Raw genomic sequence first — 26,704 nt, 5'->3', positions numbered from 1 at the left:
TTGTATAGTTTCAATCTGATTTGATATATATATATATATATATATATATATATTATTCACGAGAAATTCCGGATCTAGTTAGGATATAAAGTACTGGCTCTTTGGATACATTATTCGTAAAACACATTTTTACCGTAAAATATTATACCGTAATATTTACCTTTATATTTATTTAATTAGAGTGATTCCATGATTTTACGAGAATTATTATTGTAAATATTATGATATCAGATTACTATAAAAATTATAGTATATAAAATTTTATTTTCTGCAACATGTACCTGTAAAAATAGATATCACGGTGAAAAGTATCAGCACTTAGGGTGCATCATTCGTAAAATACATTTTACCTTAAAATATTAAACTGTAATTTTTTCGGTAATATTAATTTAATTAGAGTGGTGTGATTCAGTGAATTTACAGTTTTTACTGTAAAAATAATGGTATATCATATTTTTTTTGTTCCAAAGCATGTGCCGGTAAAAATAGATTCTACGGTAAGAAAGTATTGGGTGCGTCATCCGTAAAATCCATTTTTACCTTAAAATAATGTACTATAATTTTTACAGTATTTACTAAATTAGAATCATTCAGTGATTTTACAGTGTATCAAATTTTTTGTTCCGTTACATGAGCCAATAAAAATGGATTTTTCGGTAAAAAGTACCTACTCTCTAATTTGATCCAGAATTTTTTTACAATTTGTTTTACAGCGTGTTTTTTACAATGTATTTTCGTTGTTTATTTTAAATTCATCCTCATTTACTTTATTTAATTGTCCCCTTCTGGTTTGTGGATGGTGCCCGTCTATAGGTAACCTTTATTAAATATTATTCGAATAAAAACCTTACTATTACCACGGTACATGATCTGCATAAGATTCAGCTCTTCGATATTTTCGCAGTGTGAGAATGGATTGTCCAATTTTACCAGACAGACCCTCCTCGCAATATTATGTATGCTTAATATATTTCTTCTACGATACTTAGACCTGATATCTAACGACTTTCATAATTTTCTTTCATCTTATTTAGCGTCAATGTCAATAAAGTTAATATCAACTGTTTCAAGCATAGTTACTATTGCTATTCAATGAACTAGAAGTAAAACTAACAACTAATAAGGAACAAATTTTGAAAGTAAATAAAACATTTTGATGAAACATTTTGTGATTTAAACTTACGATAAGTGGCCAGCTTTTCCCAATTTTTTGTTTCTAAATTATAACATAAGAATAATATTTGTTTATAAAATGACGAGTGTTTATCACACATATGTGTGCTTTTTTAACACATGTATCTTATCCAATTCTAAGTACAAATTCAATCTAAATTATTATTTTTTTCCCTCCCTTTTTTTTTATTTATTTTTTTATTTTAACATTTTATGCCATCAAAACTTGACTCTATCAAACACTTTTTACCAATGTCTTAAAGCAAATTAATGACTACGCACTGACGAAAAGAAAAAAAAAAGGGTCGTGTTTCTAGCTCTATTTGACTAGCGTTCTGGCTTATTGAAAGCTTGATAATTTTTAACGACGTATAATTAACGATAAAATAACGATTTATAGTCTGTGGTAAAATTTAGTAATTTTATCATGATAGCTTAAGTCATGACATAAAAACTTATTCGGTTAAATTTGTTTTTCAGTTTTGTATTTTTTACTAAATGTGGGGCAATAAGGACTATAGTTTTGAAGACAAAAATTTTCAGTAAAACGTTACAATATGAACGGAAAAATTACAAAATGAATGGTTTAGACAAATAGAATTATAGTTTTTTTTTTTTACCACAAATGTCATTGTTATATACCTCGGAAATTTTATAATACATTTTACTGCCCTAAAAAAAAAATCTTTAAAATTACGTTATTTATTCTTTTCAAAGTAAAATCATCACTGTACTCAATGTTTAATTCATATCTTTCATTTTACCCAGTAAAGACATTTAAACAACATGCAATTTATTAAAGTGTTCACCTTCAAGCTGTGCAATTATGTTCGTGGTTATGATTATTCATTACGACTACATGAGAATTTTATACACGCTCCCTTGTTTTCCCCCTAAAATGAGGGGGTCAAAAGGGGAGGGGAATATATAAGTGACTCTTCTATTTGAAGTTGCACACCTCTCAAAAAGAGGGAGGGTAGAGTAGGTACAAGAAAGGGGGAATAGGGAGGATTATACCCTTGTAGCTTGTAGGAGGCACAAGCGTTCTTCCTCACTTCCAAATGTTATCAGAGAGTAGATAGTTAAGCATCGTGAACACCTCCTTCTAATCGCTTGGGCCTCTTAACTCAATTCTTGTCGTTGTTCACAAGTGGACCAGATCAAGATGGATTTCCGATAATAACAGACTTTAACAACGGAAGGTAATATTGTTTGACGCAATCTGGTAATTGGTTATTAAATGGAAATTTAGTGAAACATTTGTTCTATTAGAAGAGTAAGAGGTATTACTCCAGGAAAAAATGCGCAGGAAATTTGTTAACGTACACCGAATATCAATTTTTGGAATTAAGTGTAATACAATTTTTGGAATTAGTATTCTGATACATTTATCAAATATAGTAGAATGTGATATTGGGTTAATAAAAAAATGGAGAATTTTGTAATAATTCTTAATTGTATGCTTCTGGCACTTAAGGGATTTTCCTTCTGTTGCATTAAAAATTTAACATTGCATAATAATTAAAAATGGTCTAACGTTATGTTAATTTATTTGTTTATATCTTTTACTGGAATGAAAATATTTGCTGCTTCTCAGTGGGCTGTATTCACTAATTATAATGGAATTCAAAAGTCAATTTTTGATTAATTAAAAAGTTAGAATTTTGTTTCCATATTGACTAGTATGAATAGGCTGATACCATTTAATTTTTTTTTCCTTCTGTTAATTGGAAATTTATCTATCTAAAGTATTTTTTTAAGAAATGGCCTTTAAGTTATAATAATTTATTAAGTATTATTTTATGAATACTAAGGAAAATAATTGCAGTTTCTTGATGAGATGCATGCACTAATTATCATAGAATTAAAAATCAGTATTTGATTATTATAATTATTATGCTTAGTATTAATAATATTATTATTATTATGCTTAGTATTAATATTATTATGTTTATTATTATATACTATATTTATTTTTATTATTATATTTATTTTTATTATTATATTTATTTTTATTATTATATTTATTATTATTATTATTATCATTACTATTATTATCATTATTTTTATTATTATTATTTTGAGAATTGAGTGCCGATGTTAACTCTTAAAATGCTTTATTGCTTTTATATGCTTTTAGCAATTAAATGCCTTTACATTTCTTTTATGTTTGCTTCTGTCTATTATTGGATCAAAAATTAAGCATTGCTTGAATAGAAAAATAAATATTTTAAACTTATATTAATTTACTTTTTACGCACCGTTGTTTGAAACGAAAATAATTGCTACTGCTTAAAATGATGTATTCATCAGTTATTAAAGAACTATTGATATTTGATTAATAAAAAAATATGAGAATTTCCCTCTCTATATTATTGACTGTAAAAAATATACTTATAAAATTTAAATGATTTTATTTCTCATAAATTAAAAATTTATCATTGTTTTCATAAAAAACTTACATAATAATTTGGATAAATATTGGAGAAAAAAAATTAAGTAAAATAAGCTGTTGCATAGTTATTTTAAGTTATGAACTCTAAATGATAAAAACTATTGTAGAATATTTAGTAGAGAGTTTGGTTGATATTATTTAAATTTCTATAACTTAATTTCCAATGTAAAGAATTCAAATTTAAATTTATATTTTAAATAAAAATAATGTTAAATTAATAATTACAAATTATTGAATAGTTCTGTGACATTTTCATAATTTTGTCTGTACTTTTTTATTCCTTCTTGTAATTGAATATTTTTAAGAAATATTTTAAGTGTTAATATATTATTAAGAAATTTTAATTCCGAATTATTAAATTTGTGTAACGGGAAAATATTATTTAAGAAATATTAAAAATCAAATACCTTAGATTAATTTATTTCCTCCAGTTGCTTAATTGATATTTTTCCAGTATTCATCCAGATTCACAAAATAAATTAATTTTATTGGGTCTATAATCTAGTAATCTAAATAATTATTTACACATTCAGGGTCTACTTATTTAATGAATTATTACAACCTCATATTCTTCTCGCGAAAGTGTACAAAAATAGAAGAAAAAAGATCGAATGGAATAAAATGTTCATCTAGTGGCATAAATGTTCGTTTAATGACCATATTTTTAAAAGTTATCACTTAATTGAATAGAAAATTTTTACTTTTTATTACATTACTTACGCACATCATATAAGGGAATCAACATATCATCATTTTCATTACATTCCAAATTCGCAATACACAAAAACTAAACTGAAAATTATTCAAATAAGACGAAAGACAGTATATCCAAAACCTAAAAATCAGACTATAACTTATAAATATTTATTCAGTATATTTGTACATTTAGGATATTGTATTTTGTTATTAAAAACGTTTTCTTTTAAAACTCAAAGACAGTTTATTTGTATTTTCAGCAACTATTTCACTATAAGTGGAAAAAAATAATCATTCCCATTCCATTTTGATTGAGGGATCAGTGATTAAATTATGATTAATTATTAGGTTACTATTTTTTAATTAAATAGTGAAGATAATAGTTTGGAACTAGACTATCTCATAACGTGCACTCTGTATGTAAGATTTGTTTGTATACTTGAAGAGCTTGGGGCAATATAAAATCATATTTACAAATTGTCTAATAAAGAATTTTTTTAAGAGCATTTATGTTGAAAAGCACCACGATTTCCAACAGTAGGTAGTAAAAATTTTCTGTTTATTGCGATGTTAACTCGTGGAAAATCCCGAAACCCAGTAAAGTATATATCTGGGAAAAATAGTAGGGAAAAAATTAACTAAAAAGGGACACCGTTGAAAAAACTTTTTTTTAATTTTTGCCTTTTATTTTCTTTACTATTGGGAAAAAAAGAACACCAGTCACTACATTAAAGGAAAAGAAGAAATAGTCATCGACAACGAATATTTTTGCTGCTACATTTTTAGTTTGAGGTACTAAGTTTTTAATAGGCATAACTTTTCTTCTTTTGCTTGAGTGACATTTGATTTGACGTGATTGGCGTTTCATTTAACCTAAGACCGGATTCCCACCTTCTTTTCGCAGAATTGAGGCTTCTGCATATAAGTACTTTCATCTGAAAACTTGAAATTTGGCGAAGGACGTTTAGTTTTCAAGACTGGTGTGGCGCCAAAGGTCAAGCTCCATGCTTCATCTCTTTTTCTTGAAAGTTGTTCAACAAATTACAGTTTTCTTGTAAGAGCTTATGACAGTGACGAATGGCAATATCGCTATCGTTTCCACTATCTTTTACTTATTAGACTTTCACCAAGATGGAAAATAAATTACCTAATGCTTTTCACGGGGGCGGGGAGACCAATGTTAATCGTCCGCTATTAATTACTAAAAAGAAAATTATTGGTTACAAAGCTTATAATTAATGTGCATTTAATTAAAGATCGCTAATAAAAGTTTGGGTAATATGTAGTTCAAAGTTTAAGTGGGCTGAAAATTGCTGCTAATGATGGAAAAAAATTGTTATAGTGCTTGTTTGTGGCTCCCAATAATAGGTTTTGCAATCTTTGTTTTTGTGAAAATTCAAATCGAATAAATTATGTTGTTTAGTTGCAATTAATCACTGCTAATTCAAGAATATTAATTAGTGTTATATTTTGGTTTTTTAAAAGTGTTGATGTCAATCTTCATCAAAATGTTTCACCATAGGATATTTAAGATAGAAATATTTACAGTATTTTTCCCTCTACACATTATATCCTCCCAAAACGTGATTTATTGAACCTTGAAAGTCAGTGTTATAGCTAGGATAATGTAAGAAATATGAGTTCTTGATTCTTTTAAAAATTTTGATTTATGCTCATCTTCCGTAAAAACCTTAACTTGCTTTCGACCAATATTTTAGCGAAAAATATCCATTAGTAGCCGTCTGGCTAACCATAGTCTCCCTTCATATAAGCGAGTTTGTCTTGGATTTATCTCGTCTTCTTGTTGGGCTCACAGTTAGAAGGTTACGAAACCACATATCCACTGTATGGATCAGCTACTAAATAATAAGTAATGATGAAGAACCTTATTTACGAATAAATTAATGTCATAAAATGAGTGTTGTAATATCAAAAAATTAACGTCATACACTTTTTTGTTTTTTCATTTGCTGTTTAATTAACTTTTAAACTGTCGTTGTAAAAGGTCAAAGATGTAACATTATGTCCCGCGTTAATTGTAACAAAATGGTAATATCATTAAAATGTAGGGATAATGCGTTGTTGAAATACTTATGAAAGATTAATTATTCTTTAAAAATTACTTCAGATGTTTTTCCCGCATTTGTCTATTCAAACTATTCTGTTTTTAAAAACTACGCTGTAAAACATTTCGTATCAAATTACTGTAAAAAGTATTGTAACTCAGTGTTCAGTAACTTTTTAACGTAAAATGCTTTTTAGAACCATCATTTATTTTAACCATAAAGTTTTAAAAAAATTTGTGTTTTGAAAGTAACTGATAAGAATCAAATTTATTGACTATTTTTAAATAAGTATTTGTGTTAGATATTAATTCATCCAAAATATCTTCAAAAATGTAGCTAACTATCTTTAGAAAAGATAAATGAAAATGCAAAAAATTAATTTTCTGCGAAAAGTGGAAAATTCATATAAGTACATTACTTGTACCTAACTTTGCTAATTTTGCTTATAAGTCAAAAATAATTAAAAAAAATATTGTTAGCTATATAAACATGAATATGTATCACGAATGAACATGACTGTGTATCATCTTGAATGTGTATCACGTCGTAAAAGGAGAAGCTATAGGGAAAAAAACTTCTTTGAATCTTGAGTCAATTTTTCTTTTCTTTATTTGAGATGAAACAGAATTGGTTTGGGTAATAACTGAGACCATTAAGAGGGAACGGACGCTTAATTATTGTTTTTCTTTCTTTTACAGGAAATGCATCTTCCTCAACTTGACAAGAGATGACAGTTGAAGATGATGAAAGGGCCGCTCCATTGTATTTGGAAGTTCCCGCACAAGAACTGAACAAAGTGCTCAAAATGGTTCATAAAGTAAGACATTTGAAAAAAAAAAAATTTTTTTTTCATTATTTAGACTATTTTTGGAATGAAAGAAGACTTACCAAAAGGTGATGAAATTAGTCAAAAAGACAGACAGAATAGCACATTGACTTTTGTCATTTTTTATTAACCTATTTACTTATTTTTAGTTATTATTTTTTGAGTTAAGCTACACAAAAGGTATGTTAATACGAGCATTTGGATTACATTGATCACAGTATTTTATAAAGCTTTTGAAAACTAGCGTTCTTATTCGTGAGGATTAAATCTGGAATCAAAATTTCGGCCTTATTTCGGACTAACTAGAGCAGGCAGATTTTAGGAGAACGATATGCCGAGAGAGAAACACTTTATTTTAAATTCTCTTTCACCTGAATAAGTAATTTGAATTTTAAAATAAATAACAATAATTTAGTTCTGGTAAACCTAGAATAAGCCATAAAATTTCAATTGCTAAAAGAATTGTTTCGAAGTATCAAAATGCAAACAAATTTTGGGAGGATTACTTAGAATTTGTCTCAATTACTTGGGATTACTATTACTTTTAGGAAAGTTATGCTGCAATAATTTGTTTGCATTTTGGCATTTTGAAAACGTTTTTTTAAACGTCATGAATTACTCTAGGTTTAACTAAACTAATTTTTCTCTTAACTTTAAATTTTAAAATGCCAATGGAGGTGGAACAGGATTTGCAGTGCGAAGTTTTTCCCTCGGCACAGCGTCCTCTTGACGAGTTTCACGTGAAGTTAGTGCAAATTTCAATCGTTCTAAATGCTTCAAGCAAAGAAAAATGTATCACCTTATTATATTGTAAAGGAATTTATCGTCTGCCAAAACTTTTGCTGTTTTTGAATAACTATTATAAGCCACATTTTATCTGCAGCTCTTGCTAAAAGGCAACACAAGTTCCAATCGTTTTACTATGATATATCATAACCTTATAATCCATCACCTATTTGTAAACCTTTTATTTATTAGTATTTCAGTCTGATTTTCCAAAAAATAGTATTTTTATCTGATATAAAATCACATTTAAAAAATGAATTCTAAAAGAGGATTGTATTTTTCAGGCACAATTGTTCCGGGTGTTTGCTTTCACTATCATTTTCATGACCATTTTTTCGTTCTTGATTTTCTTAAGTCGACCCCAGAAATGCATTCAAGTATCTGTTTCCTTACAAGAATTTCATCCCTATCACGTAAAACGAACTAGAGTAGTCCAAGCTGTTGATGATACGCCAGTTTCATCAAAACCTCACAATTTCATTTTGAGTGCAGCGAGATTCAGTTACAGCAAAGACGCTTTCTTCAGAGCTCGCTTGGTACAATCAAATTCTAACGCGAAGAATGAAAATACAAGCGATATCGATGACGAGCTTGACAATGAAATAGATATTTATGAAAATGATGGAGATGATAGTGAAGACTACGAAGATTTGTCTGAAAATAAAGTCTTCGAAGATGGTGATTTTGATTACAACGAAACGGAACGCTATGCCATACATTCAAACTTTAGTATTATTCTTCAAATGTATGACGAATATGCAAACTCCTTAAAATCTGAAAGTGCTATTTCAAGAGTCTCTTATCATTCTAGTCCTAATAAACCTACAAACTTATCAATACATTATCATAGTAGGAATAGACAAAAAATTAGAAACATTACTCTTATTAATATAGAAGGCGTTCCAATAGTTGAAGATAGAATATATTGGTCAGAAGAGCTTGAGAAAGAAACTCCCAAAGGTACGTAAAATTTGCATAACCTCTTACTTTATTTATTTTATTATTTTTATTTTATGTATAATAATAGTATAGTAATAAGGAGAAAAAGCCTCTAACCAGATTTTTGAATTTATAACAAGGGAAAAATATATGTACATAAATAACCGTAAATTCATTTCGTGTTTTATAGACTAATAGTAAATGTTCTGTGTGCTTTAAAGCTTGATAAACACTGACATTTTTTAGCAAAAGTTCTTATATTAGTTATATATCATTATGCATTTAGAAATTTTCAAATGAACACTCGCTTGCAGAAACCGCTTATTTCAACATCTACTTTCAATTCTGATAGAATCCGATGTATTTTTAGGAAAATTTTAAGTTGTTGGATATTTTCTGTAAGAACAAAATAAATTGTGTATATGAATGCATGTAATTAAAATATTCGCTCTCCAATATGAAACGTTTATTGTCTACTCAACAACCCGTTTGAATTTCTTTTATTTCGTTATTCTTAAGTAATTTTTGAAAATCGTTTCACTTCGAAATCGCATGATTTTTCTAAAATTTGACTTAATTTCTTTTTGATTCGTGTGTCATCCCTGTACACTCTAAATATCCTGTAGCTGTTTTCATCTAATATTAAAACACCCACTGTTTTGCAAGGTTTGGTGCACTTGCTGGGCAAGCAGGTTTCTTAGGTTAAACTCTTGGCTATAACAAACTACTCATACTTCTTTTATTTTATGTTGTATTTCTTATTCAATTGTATTAACCGATACGTAGCATTAATTTTATTTTATGCTTTTACGTAGTACCTATCCTCAAGTAAGGGAAAATAAAAAATTTCTTTATTTAACGAAGTGTTCTCTAGCTTTCAAAAATGATGGTATATGTTTGCAACCATTTTTGGTGCTGAGGTAAACTAAAAGTTTTTACAGTCACATTTGTGTTGTTTTTTCATTGTTATAGTTTTATTCATTTATTTATTCTTTTTTTTTCTTCTTTAATTACTGACAACGCATAACTTAGTACACATTAGGATCAATTTGAAGCTTCATTGCCATAAAACATTTCATTAAAAAAACAAGCACATTTCCAGTAATATAGTCGCACTAATTCTTTCAAACGATTGTTATTTTGCATATTTTATTAAATTTTTTGCAAGATCACTTTAGTCCTGTAGTAGTTAAAAATGTAATTACTAGTTTATCTCAGAGCAAAAAATGGCGGCAACTACGCACCAAAATTTATCTATCTATATCTATATATAATGTGATATCTATCTATAATAATCTTAACTGCATACGAAAAGTGTATTTATTCGTAGCTACTCGGGAAAAAATTCTATTCGAATATTAATTTGCGAGATTGACTCTTATTTCTATCTGATATAAAACCCTTTACATCCGTTACTTCAAAGTAAAGAAGAAAATTGAGAAACGTAAAATTAGGAGCATTGTCTTACTTAGTGTCTTAAGTTCGTTTCACCCTGAGGCCCATAACGCAATACTTTCCCCGGGGCTAATCACCTTGTTGACGCTTCCAGTTTCTTCCAANTTTTTTGTTACCCTGTATATCATTATGCATTTAGAAATTTTCAAATGAACACTCGCATGCAAAAACCGTTTATTTCACCTTCTGCTTTCAATTCCGATAGAATCCGATCTATTTTTAGGAAAATTTTAAGTTGTTGGGATATTTTCAGTAAGAACAAAATAAATTGTGTAGATGAATGCATGTAATTAAAATACTCGCTCTCCAAAATGAGACTTATATTGTCTACTCAACAATCCTTTTGAATTTCTTTTATTTCGTTATTCTTAAGTTATTTTTGAAAATCGTTTCACTTCGTTACTTTAAATATTCTGTAGCTGTTTTCATCTGATATTAAAACCACCCACTTGTTGTGCAAGGTTTGGTGCACTTGCTTGGCAAGCAGGTTTCTTAGGTTTAACTCTTGGCTATGACAAACTACTCATACTTCATTTATTTTATGTTGTATTTCTTATTCAATTGTATTAACCGATACGTAGCATGAATTCTAATTTATGCTTTTGCGTAGTTCGCATCCTCGAATAAGGGAAAATAGAAATTTTCTTAATTTAACGAAGTGTTTGCTAACTTTGAAAAATATTGGTATATGGTTGCCACCATTTTTTTTTTTGTTGCGGTAAACTAAAAGTCTTTACATTGCATGTAGTCACACTTTTTTTGTTGTTGTTTTTTCGCTGTTATAGTCTTATTCATTTATTTATTCTTTTTTTGTTTGTTTGTTTATTTACTGACAACACATATCTTTATACACATTACGATCAATTTGCCGCTTCATTGTCATAAAACATTTAAAAAACAAGCACATTTCCAGTAATATAGACTCACCAATTTCTTCAAACAATTTTTCGCAAATTTTATTTAATTTTTTGCAAGATCACTATAGTCCTGTAGTTAAAAATGTAATTAGCTTATCTCAAGCACCAAAAATGGCAGCACCAAAATTTTTTGCAGCCTGGGATATCTATCTATATTAGTTTTAACTGCATACGAAAAGTGTATTTATTCGTAGCTATTCGGGAAAAAATTCTATTCGAATATTAATTTGCTAGATTAACTCTTATTTCTATCTGATACAAAACCCTTTGCATCGTTACTTCAAATAGAGAAGAAAATTGAGAGAGGTAAAATTAAGAGCATTGTCTTACTTAGTGTCTTAAGTTCGTCTCACCCTGAGGCCCATAACGCAATACTTTCCCTGGGGCTAATCACCTTGTTGGCGCTTCCAGTTTCTTCCAATATTTCATAGCGAAGTAGAATCTGTTCCTTGTCTGATTAATTATCAGTAACTTGTAACTTCTTGAAAGCTTCCTTAGAGTAAATATTTTCTGCCGCTCCTCGTCTTCCACTCAAAATCCATTACTGAATCTGGATACCATCAAAGCTTTCGGCTCATATTGTATTTCTTTCTAGAGAGACTGGTTTTAATCCTTACAGCTAGGAAATTTATCTCTGCAAATTTTTATATCTCTAGATTTTGCACAAGCAAGATATGATCTTGACAATGCCGATCATAATTACAGGATTAGCAAAAACATGACTCGATTTTAAATATCGAACTGCTACATATATTACAGTGAGTAATAAAAAATATATACAGTCTACGGCAGGGGTGGCGAACCTTTATACACCAACGTGCCATTTTTTCTAAAAAAATTGTTTAATGAAGTCACAGACGTGCGTGCCGTCAAATAATTTTGACTTCATGATTATTGGGAAAATAATAATACTAAATACTATCAACTCAAAACTCTTTATTCACATTGAAAAGAAAATACATTTTGCAATGTCTCAGTTATACCCGTGATTCAACTTAAAGTAACACCAGTGGGACTTCTGTTGTTGCAGATTAGATGACCAATAACTTATATTAGGTTGTAAGATATTAGTTTAAGCAGGACTGATGATTTTTTTGCTGGTTATTTATTGTTAGCTTGTTTTTATGGTTATTAATTGTTTTTTTAGCATAAATTGTTAATTTTTTTATTCATAATTGTTTATTATTTTGTTTTTGTTTTTCTGTGAATTTTAATTTAATTGTTACATATGCTTCATAGTGTAATAACATTTGTGTAACATTTGTGTAATAACAATTCATAGTGCAATAACAATTGTGATCGGAGGCGTGCCCTAAATATTGTGTCGCGTGCCATAAATGGCACGCGTGCTATTGGTTCGCCATCCCTGGTCTACGGTCTTTAGTACCCCACTACTGTGACCCTTCATAACGACCGATACTTGAAGTCCCGTTTGCTCTTCCAACTATAGACACCATATTGTTTTATCAACCGGATTTGAATCGTTCATTCTAATGTAATAAACGTATATTGCATATATATGAGTAAAAACGTATATTGCATGTATATGAGTATATTGCATCTTCCTCGTGGTACACCTTGGAAGTTTCCTGCATATATTCATAACCTTTGTAAATTTCATTTGAAGGGGTACAATAAATTCATCAATCATATTTTCCTTGTTTGAAAATTGTTTTTTTTTTTTTTGTGAAGTGTTGTAAAATGTGGTTTATTTATTGCTAAAATAAGTATTCTGGATTTTAATTTTGCTTAGATTCTCCGGTTTTTCTGACCGTATAATTAATTCAAAGCGGAAATGGCTGCTCGTAAACAGATTAACGCTGTATGCTTAGAACAGAAATTTAAAATTTTGAGGAAAGAGGAGAGAATATTGACATTAAAATCACAAACCGCTTAAAATATTCAAAATCCTGGACAGCACTGTGTTTCAATAATTATAAAAATCGTGAAGTAATTCTGAAGACAGGAGAGCAAGGTGTTTAAATTTCAATCAAAATAATTGTTTTCGTGAAAGAAAAATTAAAAATTTAGAAAAAGCACTAATGATTTTATAAAAATTATATATCTAGAAAGATACAATTTGAATCCATTTGAATTTGAAAGATACCATTTGAAAAAAATTTAATTTATTTGTTAACCTTTAATGTATTACATTAATATTTACACTTTGAAGTAAAAAAAAGTGTTTTAATGTTATTTATACTATCAGTTTCAAAATTATTTCCAATGTATAGCATATCTTTCTCAAAACAAGTGCAGTATTTATGAATCATAGAAAAATATTTACTCTAGTTTTGTATCTTCACGTTATTGCGCCTGGTTTTGTTTGGACCACAGGGATCGTGATATCGAGCGTCGACTGTATTACGTTGTTTATTTAATGCAAACTCTTTTGTTAAACTACATCAATTTAATCTGTGATTCGAGATGACTAGAATATTCGCCTCTCAATGAGGTAACCCAGATTCGATCCCAGCGTTAGCTGGTCTATTCGAAATCTGCTCCCGGTTCGCACCAACCAGAGTACTGACATAAAATATCCTCAGTGGTAGGTGGAGCATAGGTTAGAATCTTCATGCCGCTGGGCTAAACGTTGGTGATTTTCGTGGTTTTCCACGCCATTTAACGCAAATGTGGGTTAGTTGCATCAAAAAATCCTCCATTGAGGCTAATTTATCTCGATATATTGATCCAGGAGTTCCATTGTTTTCTGCATTGTGTTAAAAATTACAAGGCTACGAAGTTGAACAATGATAGTTGTAAACTCATTATTCAATCAGATGTGCAGCGTCGCTTATAAAATAAAGTACGCCATACATACACAAATAAAGTAAAATGTGTAATTAAGTTCGTTCCACATGTGTAGGCTTCAGTTCATAAACTGCATCTTGGGCGTGTGGATTACAACAATTTACCTTTAATCACATGACTATTAAGAGAACCTTAAGCAATATGATTTCTTTGAATGATGTTTGGTCAAAAATACTGTTTATGAGCCACAGTTGCCAAAAACGCTGCAAAAACTTGACAGAACTCGTTTGTGTCGTATAAGGAACTACAAAATATGCGAAACGAACTGAATTACTGATGCGATCTATGTCGTGTCAAAAAATTTTAACAATTTTGACAAAAAAAAAATCTTTTTTTTTTTTTTTTTTTAAATTCCGGGTAACATTTATTGTAATATGAGTAAAAGTTTCGAAAATGTGAACATTTTAAAGTCGGTCATTCATTTAATCTAACTGAATATATAATTTTCCTATCCATAATTTAACATGCGTGCAATTAATATCCTATTATGTATTGAAACATTATTCTTTTATTGCAGGTTATGATGATTCGGAGGCCCAAGCAATTTTACAAAAATTGCGAACATCTCAGGTAAGGAGAGTTGAGCCTCCCACTTGGAATCGTTGCGGTAGGCCGAAGAACCAGTACGTTGTGTTTGAAGACAATTCCAAAGCTTGTGCGCGATATCGTTCGCCTCATCAGTATTTAGTTCAAGGTATTTAAGTAATTTTTAATCAAAATTATAACAGTTCTCAAAAATAAAATATTGCCTACTTGTTATTTTAAAAGTTCTAATTTGTTTTAAAGGTGTGTTACAAATATTTCAGAACATCTTTTAACATCTTCAATGCTGTGATTTTTCATAAGTGCTGAGATTTTCTTTATTGAAATTTATTTCAAAAAAAGCATTTCACGCTCTTTTAATTCGCGTCACAAGCATCTGAGATTTAATTGTTTTATTCTAGGACTAAAGCAGTTAATTAAGCTATTGAAGGACTTTTCTAAAATAGTTTATCAACCTTGGTTTGATTTCGATATTTTTCTTGAGAATTTAATTGGTTTATTGATGATTTAATTTAATTATTAAAAATTTCATGTTGATATTTTGGTCAAAATTAATTTTGTGTAGTATTTTATACTTATAATCACTGCCTTTTGCATACATTTTTAGATTACTTGTCAAAAATTTGAATATTACATTTTGCATGTTTGAAGTTTCAATTATTATCTAAGTACGACAAAAAGGTTATCAATTTCTGGCGAAGTATTGTCAAGGTCAATAATAGCAGAGATAAAATTAAAGACATCAAAACTCGTTCATTTATTGAATGAAACTGAAAAGCGTTCATCATGCTAGAATATTACTATTTAAGGGAATATAACTTTTTTCGTACATGACAATTAAATTACTTTTTTTAAACTGTCTAATAGTATTAATTGAGTCGCTGTGGCTTTTGAAATAGAGCGTTCGTCTTCCAGTGAGGTGGCCCAGGTTCTATTCCCAGAGGTGGTTGGTTGAGACAATTCATCTTCCGGCCCCAACTAACCCCAGTGCTGACTTAAAATATTGGATTAGATGGATCATAAATTAGAATCCTTGTCAGTGGGCTAACTGTGAAGGATTTTCGTGGTTTTCTACTCCATGTAACGAAAATGGAAGCTAGTTTGTCCTGATACGTGATACATAAGTTTCCTTGTCTTGTAGGTTGGATTCAAAATTAAAACGCTACAGAGTTGGTAAACTCAAATTGAGTCGGCTATTCAACGCCAAATATAAAATAAGATAAATATATTAATTGGCTTTACCTAATTCTGAGAAATATTTTTCTAAAATATATTAATTTCTTATAATCTGGCTGCTTTTATGAAATCTACACTTATAAGTATTATTTACATGAAAAGTATTTAGTTCCAGGAATAAAGCTAAATTTTCCCAAGCAGTTGTACTATAATTCCCTGATGCAATGATATATTCAAACTTTATTTGGTTTATTAATTTGTAATGCAAGTAATATTTTTTCACAAAAAAATAAACTTTTCCTTCTAGATAAGCAGGCACTTGTCTCCTTGCCTTTACTAAATTTTGTTTAGTCAGTTCAGCTCAAAAATGAAACAAAAGTTAGGGATCAATCTGATTTATATTTTCTTGAGTACAATTTATTAAAATATGAAATATGTTGTCTTCTAAAAAATAATTAAACTTAAAATTGTGAAAAAATGTATGCATAAGGTGTTCAATAATGATCACCTTTAATATATATCTCTTAGAATCCTTATAAAACGAAATAAACTTGCACATTTAGGTTTGTTGATTAATATTTAAGTAAAATTTCATTAGTGCATCCTAGCTCAGGGTTAGAAAGGGTTGAGATCATCTCTCTAGTTGAACTGTTATGCATTCACCTTTCGTTAACAATGGCCTTTAATAACTATTCTCATATAAACTAGCATTAAATTACTATGATCCCATCGTTGCTCTTCATGACTTCAAAGGTGATTGGCCAGAATTTAAAAGCATGTCGGTTCTTTCTCGATTGAATATAAAGTCTCATGAGCTTGCTTTTTCATGATTTGCTGTAATTAAAAAAAGTATATATGAAGGACAGTCATTACAGAACACCTTGCATGAATTTTTTTTTCTTTCATTTTTAATGATACAGTGAATAGCCTAGTTATTGAATATTATATTCCTCTTTTCAGGTGAAATACTTTCATTTTACTTAGCCCGGTTACTTGGAATAACTAATATTCCTATTGTGGCCCTTTCGGCCGTTAAAGAGGATTTCAAAGGCCAATGGAGCAGAGATAGTGTGAAAACAAATCTAATAGCTTCTAAGTGGGAAACAAACACAACTGTTGCCCTTATTCAGTGGATAGATGATCTCGAAAGGTAAACAATCATATATTTTACATTTTAACTACAGTAACTTTGTTGATAATGGTAATTAGCAGGGAGCCGAAGATCTAAGGAAGAAAAAAACGGGAAAAAGACGTTTGAACAGGGTGGGTGGCCCAAAAAAATGTGATGCATATTTGTTGGCCCTTAAAGTCCCATGCTACAAGACTCTTTTAGTTTTTTAATAGTATTTTAAATATTTTTCTTTTTTTTAGTCTTTAGAATTTTTTACGTTAAAAGTATATACAGTACAGAACCCATTATCCGGAAATCAGAAAACCGGAAAACCAAGAAACCGGAACGAAATTCGATAAATTTTCCCACCATTTTAAAAAAAAAAAAAATTTCTCCTCATAAGATTCTAGGATTTTTCTTTTATTTTTGAAAGATGTTTACCTTACTATCATTTTGGAAACAATCATTAGTGTATTACTTCATCGTTTTTTCTTCTTTCTAAGATTATTTCCAAATATTNTTATCCGGAAATCAGAAAACCGGAAAACCAAAAAACCGGAACGAAATTCAATAAATTTTCCCACCATTTTAAAAAAAAAAAAATTTTTTTTTTTCCTCATAAGATTCTAGGATTTTTATTTTATTTTTGAAAGATGTTTACCTTACCATCATTTTGGAAACAATCATTAGTGTATTACTTCATCGTTTTTCCTTCTTTCTAAGATTATTTCCAAATATAAATATTTTTTTTTAGTTGGGTTTAACAATAAAAAAACGGCTTTTTGTAACGATTCAGAAAACCGGAAAAATCAGTTATCCGGAATAGCGATGGTCCCGATCGTTCCGGATAATCGTTTCCCTACTGTAATAAAAAAAGAATGATTTTATTCTTTAAATTTTTGGATGTTTCTACAAATACAGATAATTTGTGTCAAGCTGACATATTTTAGTTAATTTTGTTTCAAATTGTGTTATGCATTATTTATTTTTATTCTAATATCTAATAATTATGACTTACTAATCATTCTTTTATTTGAAATTTATATTTGTAATTAAAATACTATTTAATGAAAATGTCATTAATTAGCATTTTAATTATATCTTCATTTCAATTAAATCATTATTCATTTTAATTACATAACTTGTAGGGGTTTTTTTCTTTTTTGAGATAGATAACTTCTGGGGAAGCTGATGATTATGTTATTAAAATCTAAGATTCAAAATCATGCATAAATATATAGTAAAATTGTCAGAAGTTAAGAGGAGCTTAGTTTATTATCTGGGAGCGAAACTGGAGCATTAAAACTTTTTATAATCAGATCCCTGCTAGTTAGTTCTGTCTTAATTTATAAATATTGGAACCTAACTTTTATTTTTTTATTTATTTATTTTATTTTTTGTAAGTGTGTGGATAACTACTTACACGTTCGTTTGTTAGTTTATTTCTAATTTTTCATTAATTTACGAAACTTTAATCAATCTAATGATTTCCTTTATGATAAATTGAACGAGGATTATGAAATCTTAAGTTTGATGCTCAATAATGCCATGGCAAAATAAGAAAATTAAGCATTTCTGCTTGTAGTGAGGCAAGAAAAAAGGTAGCACCCTGAATATCTGTATTCCCAAAAGGTATTAGGGTACACTATTAATGATTGGATTTTCTAGTTCTGTAAAATGCAATTTTAAGGATTTCTAATATTTCAAACATACTTATTAATTAGTACTACTTACTGATAAAGTTATGAATTCTATCACAAAGTAATTATTTCTCTTAATAAACTTGATTTTTCTTCGACCGAACTTAAGCTGCCGAATTCTGATTTTGCACAAATTGCTTAAAATACGAGGGTTGCTGGCAATTTCAAAAATATGATCCCAAATTTTTTCAGTTTTCATTTCAGAAGAGCAATCGAAATTTTTAAGTACTCAAAATTTTACTTAAACAATGCATTTCTCCTGATGAAAATCGCAGTTTACGATTGAATGAAGTAGGTTGACAAGTTTTTGCGATGTGAAAAATTCAAATATATCTCATTTTGCTATAATAACTCCATTTACAATAACAAATACCATCGAATCTTGATTTTTAAAACACTAATGAAAAACTTAAGTAGCTTTTTTAAATGACGCAATGAGGTATAGCCATTCAAAGTGATAGCAGCATTTAAAATATTTGCACGGGATTATGACACTCGTATCATTAAAATTACCAAAACTACATATTTGAAAATAATGAACCATAATTCATATAAACTTTTTTGATATTTCTGAATTATGCCTTTATTACCGAAAACATCACATTTAAAGAGTAATAAACTTTGATTTCTATGAACTTTATTGATTGTTTTGAACAATGCTCATTCCAATTTAAGGTTATCTGTCATGCTGATTGACATAAAATAACTGTGGAAATTGTTCTCTGATAATTTGGCTTTAAATGGCAACTAATTGATCCTTAGCCGTAATGGTGAACCGGGTTCGAATCCCAGCAATGTCTGGTCAATGTGAATTCCGCATCCGGCTTCCATCGACCACAGTGCTGACGTGAAATATACTCAGTGAGATCATAGGTTAGAGTCCCCTTGCCGTCAGACTAACCACGGGAAGTTTTCGAGGTTTTCCTCTCCATGGAACGCAAATGCAGGTTAGTTCCATCAAAAAGTCTTCCACGGAGGTAAATTTCTCCCAATTCTTGATTCAGGAGTTCGCTTGTCTTCTGGATTGGGTTCAAAATTTCAAAGCTACGGAGTTGAACATAAGTAGTTGTAAAACCAAAGTTATAAGGATTAAGTTATAAAGATTAACGATGGTTATAAAATAAAATAAAAATTCATTGTTCCTAAAATTTCCCATTTAGTTTATGCTTGAAAAAATAACATTTAGCTATTATATTTTTTACATATAAATTAAATTCTGTAGTTAATACACACAAAATATTAAGTAATAGCAAGTATTGTTTTTTCAATTGGGTAAATTCATTTAATTAAAGCAATTCAATTATTATTAATACTACATTGTTTATAGGTTTCTGAAAGAAATTTATTTGGATGTTGATTGACATTATTATTATTTCAGAGATAAGTTACCTAAACTGTTACTTTCATCTTTGGTCCGTCAAAAAGCAGTTTCGGCGAATTACGGAAGCTTGCTGACACTGACTGCTAAACAACTTGTGGAACTTCTTCAATGGAGTGACTTGATCATATTTGATTATATCACCGGGAATTATGACAGGTAAAAAATCTGATTTGAATTTTATTCAGAGATATTATTTATTTATTTGTTGTTTTTAAAATGTTATTATTGGAATTTTTTTAAACAAAGAAAAAATTAGTTTAGTTAAAAATTTAGTTTAAAGTTTAATAATGCGTTTTTTGATGTAGATAAATGTTTTAAAATTTTCTTTAAGCAAAAAAATTTTTTTTTAAATTTTATATTTTGAAACCTGCAAATGTTTGATAAAGTGAAAAAAAGAATTAATTATAGAAAAGAGCCTGCTACTTCCAAAAAGCAGTCGTACATCGACATATTTATTGTGCTGTCGATTTTTTTTTTCAAGTCCTGATAATGTTTAAAAGATTATCAACGAATAAACATTTTTCAACATTTGTTTCTATTTTCTGTAGCTGGTATATCTGATTATTAAATAATTCCATTTTTTTTAAAAATAACATTGATCACTTCATCTTAAATAGAAAAAGACACAAGTAAACTTTGCAATAAAAATGATTGGTCAAATTTTCTTTAAATTTCCTTTTTTTATCATCTTGATGTTCTGTAATGACCACCCTTAATGCATATTTTCAGAACACTTGTCAAAATCAATGTTAAATTAGTCTACACATTAGGGAAAGCAAATTATGATTTAAGCGAAGTAATCCCCAAACTAAGATTGGACTGAAAACATCAGAAACCCGCTTGATTGTCCCAAGAAACAGATAAATGTTAAACACCTAAAGTCTGATAAGACATTTAAACTGGTTACAGTGTTTTCACCAAGCCTTTCTCGCTAGTGATTTGGTTGATATTTGTAACCTCTCACTCTTCGAGCTCTTTGTTTATTTTTTTACTTAATTTTTTGCAAGGATTTTAAAAACATATATAAATGGCAATCCCTGTACAATGGAACAGAAGGAAATGTCTTTCTAATTTTATGTTTTTCATATTTCCAGAGTTGCTAGTATGCAGGATGCTGCTGACAAAGAAAACAAGTCTTCCATTTTAAATGAGACCATCCATAACTTGGTTCGTTCTAAAATCTCTGGAGCATTGTGGCTCATAGACAATGAGAGTGGACTTTTAGACAGTTATTCCTTACTGTATGGACCTGCTGGGCAGGATGGACGATTTCTTACTTTTCATAAGCAAATGCTCAATACTATTTGTTTGTTCAGAAGAAAGACCGTGGAAAGGATACGTTGGTTGAATGATTCCAAAAATGCTGGTCAAAATTTGTTGCATTTAGTTCAACAATTGGAACCTCTGTTCTCGCCCATTAAAAATAGCGAAGAAGTATCAAAACGTCTTCAAGAAAGAATTGGAGAAGTAAAGCGACACATAGACAAATGTCTGTTGAAAGTGAGTTGAAACCGAAACCCTATTTTAGATTCCTCATGCTATCCATCTAGAAGTTTCCATCCGAGTTTTTAATCTGGCTTCCTCCGTTGTAATATTTATCCAAGGCAAAACGAGTTTCTTCATCATTAGTTCTACTGACAAAAGGAGAAAAAAAACGGAATTAACATTGATTCAGTACACAACCCACCAATTTGGGATGTTACACAAATGAAATTTCAAAAAAAAAAAAGAAATATAAAGAAATTTTATGTACAGTTATAATTACAATCAAGCTGATTTTAAGAACTTTTTATTGATAAAATTGAAAGAAATCTTATATTTGTACATACTTGTATATAAAATGTAAATTATTTATGGTGTATCCTGTGGAAAACATATCACTTTGTATTTAAATATTTTTGTATGCTTGTATATTTAATTTCCCTGTACGCTAAAAAAAAATGTTTTTAACGAAATAATTTTTTTCTAATGTTTCCATCATATTTCTCCATAAGAAGAAATGAAGATTTTCTTTTTCAACAGAAAAAAGTTGAGTTGTGATATAAAAATTATTTATTTGTGCTAAATACAATAAATGAAATTTTAAATATATGACTGTTATTCTTCAATTTTCTTCAACAAAAAATTTTTTTTCACAGTTATATAACTCTGCTTTCAGCATTTGGTAAACATAGTTTTAAAATTAACGCATGCTTATGTTTGAACATATTTCTATACAAAATGTTCCGTAATTCCCACGCTTAATATTTTTATAAATTTGGTCAAAAATATGTATTCATATGGAAGTGCATATAAATTTAGGGCAGAAGAAATAAAAGCATTAGCAATATAAGTCGAATCACTGATAAGGAAAGTGTGAATTTTTAAAAATAATTGAAGCCAATTTGATTGACTGATGTCGCTTGGAGATAATAGATGTCTCGCAATTTCTTCACTGTTTTATGCAAAAGTAAAACAGGTATTGATATTTCAATCCCGCCTTCCTCAATAATGATATGTTATTTCAACAGCGTTTTTCCCTTAATATAAATTCAGTTTGTGATACCTAGAGTGCAGAATCTAGGCTAACGGGGAAATCGGGATCCTTACAAATCTCGACATACTTTTGAAATGCTATGAGGCTAATTGAAATTTTTTATTTAGCCTGAAAAATTTTAGACTGATTACAGTCACCCCATGTGGGTTTAAGCTAATTAGAAAATATGTGAAGAATTACTAAATCAGCTGGTTATTGCAATAAGACGCGTTCTCTGAAGCTAGTTATTTATTTTTCTTAAGAAAAACTTTTTTATTTGATTTTTTTAATAAGCATTTACTTCATTCGGCTTATTGCTATAAACCTTCACTGATGAAGGCTCATTACAAATGGTTTAAAATAAATCGGGCTAATCGGGAAATAGATTGAAATTTCTCTGATTAGCCTAAAGGTAATTGGGCTCTTTAAAGTCGGCTTAGAAATTACTAAATACTTGAAACTTTCTCAATTAGCCCGGCGCTTTGTAAAATACCGACGGTGATTGGCGGATTTTTCATCTAGTCTCAGGCGTGTAAACTTTTTTACATGGGTTATAAATATATACATTCAAATCATTATACACCTAGAATGTATTTGTGTGAGGTATTAATGAAAGTTCCTTATTAAAAATTAATGTTCGGCATTCTAATAAATTGTCGTAATATGCAATAAAGCTTGCACGCGAGTGGTTTCTGCAGAGACATGCCGCATTTCAAAATATTGAATTAATTTGACAGGTAACAATAACTCTGAACTCGTTTTTAACTAGAGTATATAAACTATAGCATTTATTTACCATTCACAAAAAAAGAACATTTTTCAGCGATGGCGAAGTTATAATGTTTTAAACGAAGCTGTTCCCAAGACAAAATTCGTGATGGTGCCATCAAAGGATTTTGATGGTTTGCTGATTTCAGTAAGATTTGTGATGGTCCAACAATTTTTGATGGCCTGTTGTTGCTTTTGTGTTATGATGGTAAATCATGAAGTTATGCTTGATTTTTGATGGACCAATAAAAACCATCATATTTTGATGGCAGATGTTGTTTTACCATTATGATGATCAACCAACAAGTTATGTTTTTTTTTTGTTGGACCAACAACAACAATCAAAATATGATAGAAGATGCTGTTCGGCTATTTTGATGGTCTACCAACAAGTTTTGTTTATTAATGTTGGACCAACAACAAACATTAAAATATGATGTTTAATTTTAGTGCAAAAAACAATTATATCAATATATCGTGAAATATGTTGTTTTACTATTATGTGCACATGCATTAGTCTCCAAAAGTTTTTTCTAAAATTTTACAAGTTTTAAAATATTAGCATATGGTCAACGTTATGGGAATATGGTCAAAATTACAAGACGAGGTTAAAAATAAATAGTTATTGCAAATTATAGAATAAAACAATAAGACTGTTTAGTACGATTTTTAAAAAAATGACATTAAGATGAATTTGAGAAACATAGAACAATTAGGCTTTATATCAGGACTGATACAGTTAAGAAATATTCATTCATATTGATACGAGAGAGAAATTACATTTTTATGTGCACGTGAACTGCTTGAGCATTGTTTTATGACATTTTACTGAAAGGTTTAAAGTTGTGATTTAAGTGGTGAAAGTATTGTTATAAAAGTTGAAAAATAAATGATTATTGCTATTTAGAAACATGAAACAATGAGGCACACGTCAGGTTTAATTTAATTAAGAAAGATTTAAATAAGATAAAAATTTTATTCGCTAGAATTATAGTCGAATATAGTCTTATGATGTTTTACAATATGGTAGAAATTTGTGTTTTTAATTGCAAAAAATTTAGTAATTTGTTGTTAAAAGTTAAAAATTAATAGTAACTACAATTAATATCATTAAGGTAAATTTTAAACTCAGAAAACAATAAGGCTACATATCAGTATTAATAGGATTAAAAAAGATTCATTCATATGGGTATACGACGGAGAAATTAAATTATGAGCACGTGTAGTACTTGAGCATCGTCTCGCGACATTTTATTGAACCCTTAAAGGTTGTGAGTTGTGGTTTAAATTATCAAACATGTGGTGAAATTATAACGAAAGGTTTAAAATAAATGGCTATTGCAATTCATAACATTATGGTGAATTTTAGAAACGCAAAACAAGAAGGCTACATATCAGGCTTAATTAAATTAAGAGAGATTCAAATAGGATAAAGTTTTTTTTCACACGTGCGGTATAGCCGAACATATTTTTATGATACTTTACGATAGGGTTGAAAGTTGTACATTTAATTGCAGAAAATGTAGTAATATGTTGTTAAAAGCAAAATAATAACAGTAACTGCAATCAATATCATTAAGGTGTTAAATTCTTAAAAACAATAAGGTTACTTATGAGTATTAATATGATCAAAAAAGATCCATTCATATGGGTAAACGACTACGAGTTAAATTATGAGCACGTGCTTGAACATCGTATCGCAACATTTTATTGAAAGATTAAGAATTATAATTTAAATTATTAAACATGAGGTGAAATTTTAGTGAAAGGTTTAAAATAAATGCTTATTACAATTCAAAACATTATGGTAAATTTTAGAAACTCAAATCAAAGAGGCTACATATCAGTATTAACTAAATTAAAAAAGATAAAAATTTTATTCACATGTGCGGTATAGTCGAACATATTCTTATGATACTTAATAATGGGGCTGAAAGTTGAACTTTTAAATATTAAAAATGTAGTAATATGCTGATAAAGGTTAAAAACTAATAGTAACTGCAATTAGTATAGTTAAGGTGAGTTTTAAATTCAGAAAACAATAAAGCTACCAATCAGGATTAATTAAATTAAGAAAGATTCATTCATATAGGTGCACGAGTGATAGATTAAATTTTTATGTGCGCGTGCAGTAATTACTGCATTGTCTGGTTACTGAAAGGTTAAGAATTGCTATTCAAATCACTTAACATGGTTATTGCAATTAATAACATTATGGCGTTTTTTATTTTTTAAAATACAAAACAATAAAGCAACGTATCAGGATTAATTAAATTAAAAAGATTTAAATTAGATTTTAAAAAATTTTTATAAATTCTGCAATTTCTGTAAAAATTCTATTTAAGGTTAAAAATAAATAGTTATTAAATATAATAACACTGAGGTAAGTTTTCAATTTACAAAATATTGTGCATATTCACATTTTTGAAATTAGAACGATTCGTGGGTTTAGGTAAACGAATGATAAATAAAATGAAAGGAAAAAAAGTATTTTCCTTGCACTTTTTCCTAAGTCGAGCATATTCGAGCTAAGTCGAGCACATTTACAATGTCGAGCACTAAGTCGAGCACATTTTACAATGGCATGGAAATTTACGATTAAAATTTAAAAAAAGTTATTATATATAGTGCTTTGGTTGTCGTAGGCCATTGAAACTAGGGTTGCGTGATTGTACTTGTTTTCCTGTCACACCACCTATAGCCAAGAATTCCGGAAAAAAATTTCTAAACAACTGAACATTTAAATAGCTGCACCAAGAAGATAATACCCCCACTCGTGAAAGTTTCATGACAAACAAAACATGTGAAGAATTATACTGGGTGGGAGATGTCCAACTATGTCCGAAAATCTTTCTAAGACGCCTACTAAATAATTTTGAAAAAAGAAAAAGAATTTATACACGATCCTTCGCATCGAGTGCGCTCATTCATTCACACTGATGCGAAAAATTCTTTTACGCAAACGAAAATTTTTTGGTAGCGCTCGCATCTATAAATACGCGATTTTTTAGCATAATAAAGGGACCGGTTAATTATGCTTATTAATTATAGCTCAGATAATTAATGACCATAGACACCGGTTTTAATAAGGTTGTTGAACCTCTGATAACTGTCGAGAAATCATGAGAATTTGATTGGTGAAATACACTTTCAAACTTTCATGCGAAAAACTCACCAATTAGATTCCATGCTGTTATACCGTAAAAATTCAACTCTCATTGAATGAAATTAATGCACTTCCGATCATCACTGAGAAAAAAGGAGAACTTTAGTAATTTTTTAGTGAGAAAATATTTTTCACAGTTCGCCTTCAACAGTGATCGGGTTTGCGTGAACTGCATGCAGTGAAAATGCCTCTCTATACTACGTCTACGTAGCTATTGATC

At 29.1% G+C, this 26,704-nt stretch overlaps 1 protein-coding gene across 3 annotated transcripts in view; it reads left to right on the top strand.

Annotated features, from left to right (window-relative positions):
• Positions 1–22,126, top strand: part of LOC107453922 (four-jointed box protein 1) — a 36,594-nt gene extending 14,468 nt beyond the window's left edge. For 2 of the 3 annotated variants that reach the window (XM_016070938.3, XM_016070941.3), the window contains exons 2-7: positions 7,089–7,207; positions 8,287–8,962; positions 14,642–14,818; positions 16,804–16,993; positions 20,033–20,191; positions 21,130–22,126. In XM_016070938.3, the coding sequence (XP_015926424.2) occupies positions 7,118–7,207; positions 8,287–8,962; positions 14,642–14,818; positions 16,804–16,993; positions 20,033–20,191; positions 21,130–21,544 (1,707 nt within the window). In that variant the 5' untranslated portion in view covers positions 7,089–7,117 and the 3' untranslated portion in view covers positions 21,545–22,126. Of the gene's footprint in view, positions 1–2,125; positions 2,376–7,088; positions 7,208–8,286; positions 8,963–14,641; positions 14,819–16,803; positions 16,994–20,032; positions 20,192–21,129 lie in introns of those variants that run through there. The other variant, XM_016070940.3, reaches the window with a different exon arrangement.
• Positions 22,127–26,704: the final 4,578 nt, after the last annotated feature.

This window comes from Parasteatoda tepidariorum, chromosome 3 (genome assembly GCF_043381705.1).
Source record: "Parasteatoda tepidariorum isolate YZ-2023 chromosome 3, CAS_Ptep_4.0, whole genome shotgun sequence".
In the NCBI taxonomy this organism is placed as follows: domain Eukaryota; kingdom Metazoa; phylum Arthropoda; class Arachnida; order Araneae; family Theridiidae; genus Parasteatoda; species Parasteatoda tepidariorum.
The sequence above is the reverse complement of the archived record's forward strand: the minus strand, read 5'-3'. Positions and strand labels throughout refer to the sequence as shown.